Source organism: Pipistrellus hanaki, assembly GCF_964339955.1.
Source record: "Pipistrellus hanaki genome assembly, chromosome: 11".
Taxonomy (NCBI): domain Eukaryota; kingdom Metazoa; phylum Chordata; class Mammalia; order Chiroptera; family Vespertilionidae; genus Pipistrellus; species Pipistrellus hanaki.
The window spans coordinates 54,636,759-54,649,392 of NC_140513.1; the positions used below are offsets into that span (position 1 = coordinate 54,636,759).

General features: G+C 45.9%; 1 protein-coding gene across 1 annotated transcript in view; it reads left to right on the forward strand.

Moving 5' to 3' along the window:
* The window catches only part of ADAMTSL1 (ADAMTS like 1), a 385,178-nt gene extending 375,598 nt beyond the window's left edge, over positions 1-9,580 (forward strand). The window contains exons 27-29 of the mRNA XM_084898074.1: positions 4,391-4,500; positions 5,253-5,473; positions 7,097-9,580. Coding sequence (XP_084754200.1) covers positions 4,391-4,500; positions 5,253-5,473; positions 7,097-7,203 — 438 coding nt within the window. The 3' untranslated portion in view covers positions 7,204-9,580. The remainder of the gene's footprint in view (positions 1-4,390; positions 4,501-5,252; positions 5,474-7,096) is intronic.
* The last annotated feature ends 3,054 nt before the right edge of the window (positions 9,581-12,634 follow it).

The window sequence follows — 12,634 nt, forward strand, 5'->3', positions numbered from 1 at the left end:
TAGCAAAGATGTAGAATAAACAGATGAATGAATAAAGATTATATACAGAGTGGCCAGATTATTATGATCTCTGAACACATAATCTGGCCATTCAGTGTGTGTGTGTGTATAAGAGGCCTGGTGCATAAATTTGTGCATGGGTGGGGTCCGGCCAGCCTGGCCAAGGGGAGAGAACATGGGCAGTTGGTCAGTCTGCCTGCTGGTTGAACTCCTGGTCGAGGGGACAACTTGCATATTAGCCTTTTATTAAATAGGATGTACACTGAGTAGCCAGATTGTGCATTTAGATCATAATAATCTGGCCGTGTGTGTATCTCAGTCATAAAAAAATGGAATCTTGCCATTTAAAACATGGATGGACCTAAAAGGTGTTATGCTAAGTTAAATATATTTGTCTTATTTAACTTAATTCCACATATAATGTCATTTATATGTGGAATCTTAAAAAACAAATATAACAAAAGAAAAACGGACCCCTAGATACAGAGAACAAACTAATGGTTTGCAGAGGGGAGGGAGTGGAGGATAAAAGGTACAAACCTCCAGTTATTTTTTATGTTATGGGAATATAGTATAGTGAAAATAGTCAATATTTTAATAACTTTGTATGGTGGTAGATAGTTACTAGACTTATTCTGGTGATAACATTGTAAGGACTATAAATGTTGAATCACTATGTTGTAGACTTGAAACTAATAATATTGTATGTCAACTATAACTTGAAAAATTATAACAACAAAGACAGAAATTTTGGATCTGAAAAATACAATATCTGTATTGAAATTTTTCAACAGCAGGTTTAAGTAGGCAGAAGAAACAATTAGCAAATCTGAAAAAAAGGATTATTAAAATTATCAAGTCTAAGGAGCTAAATGAAAAAATGGTACCAACACACACATTGTGCAAGTCCCAGAAGGGTTCAATGTCTGCTACTTCCATTTAATATAGATAGTATTAGGCAAGAAAAAGAAAAGTCAAGCCATCCAAGATAGATAGGACATGATCTCATTTATAAAAGAAAAAAATTTTAGAGCTAATAAAATCAGTTGCATTTTTATACATAAGCAATAAGAAAATTTAAATAATTCAATTTATAATAGCACCAGAAATAACAAATACTTAGGAATAAACTTAACCAAAGGAGGCAAAAGACATCTTGTGTTCATAGATTGGAAAACAAGATTTAAATACTGCTCAAATTGATTTACAGATTTAATTCAATTCCTATCAAAATCCTAATGACTTGCCGAAACCGGTTTGGCTCAGTGGATAGAGCATCGGCTTGGGGACTGAGGTCCCGGGTTCCATTCCGGTCAAGGGCATGTACCATGGTTGCGGGCATATCCCCGGTAGGGGGTGTGCAAGAGGCAGCTGATCGATGACTCTCTCTCATTGATGTTTCTAGCTCTCTATCTCTCTCCCTTCCTCTCTGTACAAAATCAATAAAAATATATTTTAAAAAAAAAATCCTAATGACTTGATTTGTAGAAAAAGAAAAAAATCCTATAATTCATGTGGAATCTCAAATGGCCAGAACAAGTTGAAGATTTCACAATTCCTGATTTCAAAACTTCACTAAGCTTCAGTAATCAACACAGTATAGTGCTGACATACAAACTCAGACATATAGACCAAAAGAATGGAATAAAATAGAAAACCCAGAAATAAACTCTAGCACATATGGTCAAATGAAGTGCGTCAAGATCATTCAATGGGTACAGGACAGTCTTTGCGACAAATGGTGCTAGGAAAATTGTTTAGCTACATGCAAAAAAATAAAGTTGGATCCCTACCTTACACCATACACAAAAATTAACACAAAATTAATCTAAGAGTTAAAAGTATAAAACCCTTTGAAGAAAAAGGGGAAGGGAGACAATAATAATGCTTTGGCAATGATTTCTTGGATATAACACTAAAAGCAAAGGCAACAAAAGAAAGCTTTTCTTCATTAAAGGACACTATCAACAGAGTAAAAAGGCAACAAACAGAATGGGAGGAATTTCAATTGACCCTTGAAAAACATCAGGGTTAGGGATGCCCACTCCCACACAGTCAAAAATCTGTTTATAACTTTTGACTTCCCAAAAACTTAAGTTACCCCTCAGTATCCACAGGTATTTGTTCCAGGACCGCCCCAACCCTGCAGATACCAAAATCTACAGATCTTCAAGTTCTCTACATAAAATGGCATCATAGATCAATGCATACAGTCGGCCCTCCACACCCAAGAACTCTCAACCATGGGTGAAAAACAGTATAGTATTTACTGAAAAAAATCCGCATATAAATGAACCAACACAATTCAAACTTGTGTTGTTCCAGGGTCAACTATATTTGTAAATCATAAATTTTATAAAGGATTAATATCCTGAATATGTAGAAGATACCAATAAGTCAACAACAAAACACAAAGCCTTGAATAGATATTTCTCTAAAGAGTATGTATAAATGGCCAATACACAAATGAAAAGATATTGAACATCAACAGTATTTAAAGGAATGCAAATCAAAATTACGAGATACCACTTATCCATCAGGATTGTTATTTAAAAAAAAAAAAAAAAAAAGGAAAATAACGAATGTTAACCAAAATATGGAGAAACTGGGACCCTTACGCACTGTTGATAAGAATATGAAATGGCATAATTGTTGTGGAAAATAGTATGGAGGTTCCTCAAAAAAGTAAACATAGAATTATCTTATGATCCAACAATTCCACTTCTAGCTATATACTCAGAAGAACTGAAAGCAGGAATTTGAACAAATATTTGTACACTAATATTCATGATAGCATTATTCACAGTAGCCATAAAAATAAAGAACTCTTATTTTCATTAGTAGGATAAAGGGAAGGATCAACAAAATGTGACTGATACTTACAAAATAGAAGGACAAACAAAATGTAGCATATACTTACAGTGGCATGTTATACAGCCTTAAAAAAAAAATTCTATGTTAAAACATGGATGAACCTTGAAAACGTTTAAGTTAAAGAAGCCAGACACAAAAGAACATACACTGCATGATTTCACTTAAATGGGGTACCTGGAGTAAAGTCATAGAAATAGGAAGTAGAACAATGGATACCACAGCTGGGGAGTTCAGGAGATGAAAAAGTTCTAGAGATGAATAATGTTAATGGTGTACAACAACATGAATGTACTAATGCCATTGAATTATGTAAAAAAAAAAATCATAAATTTTAACAAATTAGGTATATATTTTATCACATTTTTTAAAACTCCCAGTTATTGGTGTCAAGGGGCATTTTTACATTTTCCCTAACCCTCCTGTGTCTTTGTGAACAATAGACCCTTCCGAGGCCATCTCTTTCTGCTCTCTGAGTTTGCACCTTCTACCATCACTTGGTCCGTCAAACAAATGAGATTTGATTGACAAGACTCTGGTATACTCAGCTATGGCAGAAGGAGCAGTAACTGATTTGGGACACAGTTGCCTGACCTAACAGACTACCTTTACCTTGAATCCTTTCCTTCGGTGGTTTTAAACTTCTGGAATCCTTTGAGCATCTGATAAAAGTGAAAGCCTCTTGCTAGAAAAATGTCAATGAACACAAGATTTCTGCTTATAATTTTAAAGGTTAACAGCTCTCCCGGGGTCCCCTAGGAAGTCCAAAGACCCCCCTGCCCCAAGTTAAGGACTTTGGTTCTACAGTGACCTCTAAGGGATGTCTGGCCTTTTACTCAAATAGCAGATGTCACCTAAGGCCTGCTGCTTTTGTTCTTTACAGACACCATTGTTACGGGCATTTCCTGTGCCAGACTCTGGCTTTGCCAACTCTAGGAAAAGCTTACCAATCTCCATGAGCACAGAGCAAGAGAATATAAGCAGGGACTCGTTGTACATACCTAAGTCTGCTTTTGTTCAGCCATCCTGGGTTTAACCTGGAGAAAATGAAGCCAAAGGAAGAAAAGAACTCATAGACTTGGTTACTTGGGTGAATTTAGCAAGAAAACAATATATCAAATAATTCTCAGGAGTAAAGATGGGACTGAGGGGCTTTTCTTAATGTCTTCACCTCTAAAATCATAGAAACAGGATGTAGAGTAATAAAGGTTACCAACCCATTCCTGGACCAATATGCCAAGCAATCTTTCACCTGTTTAATCTGGGAGAGGTTAACCTTCTCCGGTTGGCTCTACAACTGCCATTAGCCATTTGCTAGCAGGATGCTCACAGACCACAGGAAAGCTAACGCTTCCACTGTGGCACAGAGAAAACATGCTATGGACACCCGTTAGTTGCCCCAAAGAGGGGCAAGATGAACGATCTGACCCTGCACACGTGTCCCATGCGGCCTGAATACTGCAGCCTCCCCTGGCTTGCCTAACGTTATATGTGTATGTCACCTTTCTCTGCTTGCCAGTGCAACGGGCCTTGCATCGGGCCTCACCTAGCTGTGCAGCACAGACAAGTCTTCTGCCAGACACTGGACGGCGTCACCTTACCATCAGAGCAGTGCAGTGCCCTCCCGAGGTAAGAGAAAACCATGGGCCTCCTTTCCCCAGCCCCTGTGTCCATAGCACAGAAAGATGGTGGTGAATGAATGGTTCTCCTCCAGTCTCCCACGTTCCCAGGGGTCACATGCCCTGCCCTTTCACCTCAGTTCTCCCCAGGCCACTGGCCTTTCCTAAGGTAGAAGGCTCTGTGGTGGCCTTGTGTTTACTGAAAGGGCCAGGCTGGGCTCTCCTTTCTTGGAGATGAAGATGTGTAGGTTCCTCTGAGGAAAGCCTGATACAAGAGACCTGACTAGCCCCAGGGTGGACAGAAGGTGAAGTCCACAAAGTGGCCACCAGATCTTGAGGGCTCTAGCAGCCCCCTCACACTTGCTGGCCTCCTACTATAAGTTATGCTGACATAAGGACCTTTGTCCTGGAGTCTCTACCTGTCATCCCTATCTAGCCCCCATTTCCTGTCATACCTCCTTGGGGTGATGGCTCTGCTTCTGCAAACCTGCACCTTGGGTTGAGCCCATTCTCAGGTCCTGCAGTGAGGCAGGCATTGGAGAGATGAGCAGACAGAGTCCCGGTTAGAGGAGGTAGCCTTCTGAGACATTAGAGCCTTTCAGTAACAGAGCAGAGATCGGAGCCCAGATCTGGTAGCACTGGAAGCTCTTCATTGCCCAACATCCTTGGGTTTGCAGTGTTATTTTCACATCTGTCCCCACCCCGCCTCCAGCTCCAGCCCCGACAGAGGCAGAGTCTTACCCTGCCCCCCTCATCCTGCAGGCCCGTGAGCACCCAGAACTGCTGGTCAGAAGCCTGCAGCGTACACTGGAGGGTCAGCCTGTGGACCCTGTGCACAGCCACCTGCGGCAACTACGGCTTCCAGTCCCGGCGCGTGGAGTGTGTGCACGCCCACACCAACAAGGCGGTGCCGGAGCACCTGTGCTCCTGGGGGCCCCGGCCCGCCAACTGGCAGCGCTGCAACATCACCCCGTGTGAAAACAGTAAGTTCCGATCCCAAAGAGACGTTCTGCAAACCCCGCCCCCCCCCCCCCCCCCCCCCGGGCACCCGGTGCAGAGGGCAGTCTCTGGGCCCAAGCCTGAGCACAGGGCACTGGATCCAGCTTCCCAAGGACTGAGCTGGGGCTAGAGTTAGGTATTTTCAGAAGGGAGCAGGGGTGTGTGCACGAATGTGTGTACACATATTCAAGCCACAGAAGATGGCTGAGTGCCCTAAGGGCTTCATCTGGGCCCTGAGAGAGCCAAGTGCCGGATGAAATCAGCCTCCAGCTCACCTGCATTCCTTTGGCAGGTGAACAGGGGACAACCGAACAGTGCCCTTGGGGGAGGGCTACTAAGGAGAAAGCACTGTGCACGCTAACGCAGCACGCAGAGTGCCTCTGCTCAGCAGGCTTGGTGCCCATCACAGCTCTGCTTCTCACAGAACAAGGCTCTGCTGACCGCCTCCCTCCTCCCCTGCCCCAGAGCACCGACCACACTGAGCCCTGCCCAGGGAGCTGACACTCACTCACTCCCTCCTTCTGCAGATCTGGTCCTCCTCTGCCTTTGTAGCCCCGCTGGGTGGGGATCTGTTTTTTATTCCTCTAGACCAATGGTCGGCAAACTGTGGCTCGAGAGCCACATGCGGCTCTTTGGCCCCTTGAGTGTAGCTCTTCCACAAAATACCATGGCCTGGGCAAGTCTATTTTGAAGTGGCGTTAGAAGTTTAAAAAATGTGGCTCTCAAAAGAAATTTCAATCGTTGTACTGTTGATATTTGGCTCTGGTGACTGATGAGTTTGCTGACCACTGCTCTAGACCCAAAACAAATTGGAGGTGCTTCCCCACAGGGAAGACGACAAAGCGTGAGGCACAGACTGGGAAACTTACCTGGTGCAGTGCCGCTTCCTCCCAGCAGGGCCTCCCTGAGCATCCGATTCCCAGCGGGGAGGCAGGGGACCTGGAAGCAAACAGTCCCCTTACCTCAGGCCTGGTGGCTTTCTCTACACTGGGGAGGGGTGGTGTGTGTCCTCCTGGGTGGGGCTGACCCATCTTGGTGGTAGGAGCTCACCACACTGAGGACCAGTGTTCAATGAAAGGAGTTTGGACTAGGTCAATTCGAGATGTCCACAACCCAAATCAGCACCAGTGCTGAAGGACCATGTGGTCTGTGCCAGTACTGGACGAGAAGGTCGTGGTATCCGGTAAGGCCTGATGATGAGAAGTAGAGAGGCAGAGGTGGAGAGAGAATATGCCCAGACAAAGCTGCTCAGGGGATTGAGGCCATCAACCAGGACCTCACTCACATGCCACCTTGCAGTGGAACAAAATGTAGTCCTTCTGGAACCCGTCTCAAGGAGGAGAGTCACTTACTAAAATACTAAAATACCATGGGAGACAGCAACTTGGCTGGGAGGTGAGGCCAGCCAAAGACATGGAGCCCACAGGCACCAGCAGAAAGGGGGCTCTCAGAAAGGCCCTCGTGTTGGCAGCCGGGGCAGGAGGGGTGGTGGCTGAGCTCACGGGACAGCACAGCAGTGGCCCCTCCAGCACAGGAAACACCCAGTTGGCCAGAACCATTAATCTCTGCTTCACGTTTCCTTTCTGCCTCTCCCCCCAACCCCCCAGTGGAGTGCAGAGATACCACCAGGTACTGCGAGAAGGTGAAACAGCTGAAACTCTGCCAACTCAGCCAGTTCAAGTCTCGCTGCTGTGGAACTTGTGGCAAAGCGTGAAGAGAGGGCCTAGGGAAGACCGACCCTGGCCGCACAAAGGACTCACGCAACCACCTTGGACAGAACTTAAGCTTTCTTCATTTTATTTATTTCCCCCTCCCTGCCCCCAACCACGCACACCCCCATCCAACCCCCACCGTCCCCCCCAGACCTGAGGACCTCAGCATGCCTTCTCTTTCAGTTAGATGGAGGACAGAATGTTGGGAATGGACAGGACAGAGGTCAAAGGAGGTTGCAGAGCAGACCGGGCCAGACAGTGGGAGCTTCTTTGCAAAGCTGGCTCCCTCCCAAACCTGGGTCCTAAAGAGACCTGGGAAGAGGCAGGGATAGCCCCTGGGGACAGCGTGGAGCCAGAGCTCCCAGCAGGCAGGTGGGCAGGTCCCAGATGGTTTGTAAAGCAGTGGTCCAGACTTTGGACACCAACTGGGTCTTTCCCACGCACCATTACTGCAGGAGCGTGCTGCTCCTGTCTTCTCCTCTGCCTCTGTCCCTCAGCCTCAGAAAGGGCAAGGGGGACACCATGCTGAGGAAGAAGCAGCCCAGAACTTATTCTTCTGCTGGGGAGGGGAGGTGGAGGGCACAGAGCAACAAGAACTCAAAACATGGACATGTAGGGGTGAAGGAGGAGACAGTCCAAGTAGGCCTCAAGGACACGATGCAGAAAGAGGAAGTAGAGGGGCAGGAGGACAGAAGCAAGAAAGCCTGTGCATGTCCCTCAGGGGAGAGTAGAGGGAGACAGGGGAGGAGTGAGTAGCCAGGAGGCTCCCAGAGGGGATCTGAGCCCCCTGGGCATGGGACCCCGGCAGGCTCAGGAGAAGGGCTGCTCGGAGCTCTGCTGCCCTCACAGAGGGCTCAGGCTTTGGTATGAGACATACCCTCCATGGGGTGGAGGGGAGTCTCTCTCCCCACGCTCTCAGAGAACCTTCTGCCTGTACACCCGCAGCAAAACCACCCCTGGCATCTTTAAGTCTAGAGTGCCCCAGCCTGGATCTCACAGCTGACGTGAGCCAGTGGCATCTGAGCATGTATGGCCTTTGCTGCCCCACTTAAGAGCCAGGGACTAGCGTCAATTTGCAAAAACCAATTCATTAATCAATTTGCCCAAGAGCAGCCACCAGGACATAGAAGCCACTTCATTCCAGAGCTGACGGGGGCCTGGGGGAACAGTAGGTTTGTGGGAGCCCTGCCCAGACCACAGTGAGAGTTCCCTCCTGTTTATAGAGCAGGTTGGGGCGGGGTGTGGGGTGCAATGGATGGCAAAGCCAAAAGGTAACTAAAGCTTCCAAGACTGTCCTCAAAGACTTTCAACCCATTTCCCACACACAATGAACTACCAGGAGTCCACCTGTGCCAGTTTTGGTGATCGGGCAAATTGCTTATTCAGCAAGTGGCTTTGGACACATGATTTTGGCCACCTCCCCGAGTGGCCCCAGTTCAGTCGTCATGGCAGGGCAGGGCGGCGAGAGTCACTCACCTTCAGAGAAAGCACCACTCCCTCCCTCGGGGCCGCCACTGACATCAGGGCTGTTTTCCAGCCTGCAAGGAAATTTGAGGGGAGGCCTGTTACTCCGTGGCCTCCCCAGGTGAGCTGTGGACAGTTAGATGGGTTTCCTTCTTCCTCACCACAAAAATGGGCTCTAAGAAATCACGTTACTAAAAATCAGTGTAATGTTTATTTAAAATAAAAGAGAATGTTTTCTATGTCTGTATATCTTTTGTGAATATTTATTAGGATTTCTTGTATAAAAAAAAAGTGCAATATTAATAATTGTACATTGTCATCCAGAAAACCAAGTATTTGGGGGACTTTTTAGTAACTTCTCGCAGTTGTGTTTCTGTAAACTCCGTGGTGATTATTGTATTGTTCTTTTTTTTTTTTTTTTAAATAGAACCGGATGTTTAACTCTGGATCCATTCACTGTGTACAGAATACATTGTAAAAACTAACATGGGATGATGGGGCAATGAGAGGGAATTCATTTGTGACACAACAGTTACACGTGGGGTGAAGAAGACAAATTCTATCCTACTACGAATGTGGCTGGTTATTTCTAGTTCGATAGCTGTTGAAAACCACGGGCCAGTATTCACATTTCCTACACAGCAGGTGTCCTCAGCTCCCCCATGCCAGGCTGGAACCTCTGAAGCGGGTTGCAGAGCCAGCGTGGAGGGCCTGGGTTCGGGGTGGGAAGCCGCGTGCCCCTTGCATGACATGAATGTTCATTTACTGTTTGTTCTGTGAATTGTGACTCAGCAGCGCCCCAAGATTCTTCGGGCTGCTGAATAATGTGGAAAGGAGGCACTTCCTCCTCTAAAACACAAAACTGTATTTATATTTTTTTTTTTTTGTACAGATAATACAGCTTATTTATTTAAATCGTGTCGTCTGAGTCTCTCTTCAGCTCACCCCTCCCAGCTTGTGTTGTGTCGGGGAGAGGGTGGTTCCCATGCACTCATCAGTGTCTGGCTAAACAGGGAGAAGTGCAGTTTTCAGCTTCACAAGGGGTGTTGGGGGCCCAGGCCTGGGAGGGCCAGCTCTGTGAATGAAGCCAGAGGGGCTATGGCTGTGGGTGTGCATTTACTCCATCTCAGTGCTGACCTTAACAATCATCTTATTTCTGGCCCTAGAGAGTGGGAAGACGGGAGCCACAGTACCTTTGGGCAGAGAAGAAGCAAGGCATCTGGGGGTAGGTTCAGGCCTGAGTGCAGAAGGAGCCTCACTCCAGGCCTTGCAGTGTGGAGTAACGGCATGCTGAAATTGTGTGTGTTATATTACTGGCAGGGGCAAACATATCTAGATCCGGCCACAATTAATCCTCACATCTACCCTATAATTATCTCCATTAACATATGAGAAGCCCAAGGTCATCCAGTTGGTGGAACCCCTCCAAACACCAGTAGTCTGGCTTCTTAGCCAGACCCTGGCTCTTACCCGCTGTGCTGTCTCCAGCTCTCCCGTGTGAGCGCCGACCATGCGTGGCCACCTTGGCGTGTGCCCCCTTCTTCCTTGCTGCTTGGAGGTTTTCTAGCGATGACAATAGCACATTTTATGGGGGTTAGGTTATCGTCCCCTAAAATCAATTATGGCATTGATTTTATAGCTCCCTCTTTTTAAATAAAGCTACTGTGGGAAGTGTCAAAACAAAACAAAACGGCATATTAGCGAGCTCTCTGGGAGCAGGCTCCGGGGGACGTCAGCGCATCCCCGGGCCCAGACGATGGCCAACCACAGAGCTCGGGGAGTCTCTCCCGAGGACCCCCGGCCAGAAAGCCAACCTCCAGCCTGTGTGCCAGCACTGACTTCAGCGCATCACACGCTGGTGAGCAGCATAAAAATACACCGGAAAGCTCGTCTTGAAATTCCAAGCATTTCCTAAGGCATTTTAGATTTTTGCCAATGCTAGAACTATAAATACATACCAGCAACCAAATAATGTGCTACAGAAACTCCAGGAGAGGGGGCATGAGTCAGATGCCAGAGCAAAAACCCAGGCAGGCGAAACCATGGAAAGGGCTTGAATAGAGCATATGGAAAATTTTCCAGCCAAAATCACAGAGCACAGCGGGGAGTAAAAGAGACACATCCCTTCCAAGATACCAACCGACCACCGTGTGAAAGTTTGGGATGTTAACCACAGGCAAGCCTTGGAGCTGTAACTCCTCACACTCGAGTCCCCTGCTTGGCCTCAGATGTGTCCAGGACTTAGGCAAGATGAGCCCAAGAAATCGGTGAGTCCACCAAGACCAGAATGGTCAACAATCACCCAAGCTCATTTATGCCACAACTTCTTCACCTTTCAAAAGACGATACCCGATGGGACAGGATTGTGGTGAAAAAAATGACTAGTTACTTCATGTTGAGGAAATATAGTCAATGATATGCCTGTCATATCATTGACACACTCACTGAATGCTAACTGCTATTATCACCATCCAAGTTACTCAGAGAGATGGGGAGATGAAGGACAGGCCGGCAGAAGTATCACATGACTTCCCACGGTCAACACTGGGTTCCCCTGTGTTTTCATTCTTGATTGAGAAGGGCATCAGTCATTCATCCAGAGTTCACTACTGCACAATAGGTAAACACCAGAGGCATTCGTTAGCAAACCAAGCTCTGTGTCTTGGAAGAAAACAGATCTGCCCATGTAGCTAAATCAAAGACTTGCCAAAATACTGACAAACTTCCAGAAATACCTCCCAAGATTTTATCTTATGGTCCAAATGTACAGCCCAGTCTCAATTCAAAAGACCCAAATGGCCTGGCAAATGTGGCTTAGTGGTTGGGCATCAACCTATGAACCAGGAAGTCACAGTTTGATTCCTGGTCAGAGCACATGCCTGGGTTGTGGACTTAATCGTCCAGTCAGCAGGAGGCAGCCCATCAATGATTCTCTCTCATCACTGATGTTTCTATCTCTCTATTCCTTTCCCTTCCTCTCTGAAATTAATACAAATATTTTTTTTAAAGATACCCAAATCTGCCGAAGCCGGTTTGGCTCAGTGGTAGAGCGTCGGTCTGCAGACTGAAGGGTCCCAGGTTCGATTCCAGGCAAGGGCATGTATGTTGGTTGCAGGCACGTCCCCGGTGGGGGGTGTGCAGGAGGCGGCTGGTCGATGTTTCTCTCTCATCGACGTTTCTGGCTCTCTGTCTCTCTCCCTTCCTCTCTGTAAAAAAATCAATAAAATATATTTAAAAATAAATAAATAAATAAATAATAAATAAATAAATAAAGATACCCAAATCTGCACATAAGGGCTATTTCCTTTAAGTTACTTTTAAAAATGAAGAAATGTTCATTCATGAATAAACAAGTAAAGTAAAAGCTAAAATTAAAGATATTTCACTTACCAGATGGTAGATTTTCTCATATGCAGCAAGTCCACTCACCTCAGGTATTATCCTGTAGATAAATCCAAAGGAAATAATCCAATTTTATTGATGGTTCTCAGCTAAAATTAGACAAGTAAGATCTCACTAATCTATCTGTGGGGATCTCCAAACTAGGTAAATTCATCCCCAAAGGGTAAGAGTTAGGGTTGGGTGGGATAGAGAGAAGGATGACCCTTTTGGAGAAATTACCCAGTGAAAACTTATCTGTTGGTAAATTGATCCAAGAAAGGATAAATTGGGAAACTAAATAAGATGACACCTCCTTGCCTATGTCTCTTTCTGTCCATCATTTACTGGGTCAGCTATGATTTGAAAACCTCAGGATTTAGACTCAGAATGCATTGAATGTAAGTTTAATCAAGGAAGCTTCCCTACCCAGGTCACAGACTGCCAACTAGGAAAACATTGGTGTGAATGCAAACCTTGAAGTAGACAGTAGAAAACTAAACACCCAATCAATTCTACCAATCTCCTAAGCTTCTCCTATAATTGCTGTCTTTCCCACACACATCCATCCTGTCACCTTGGAGCTGCTTT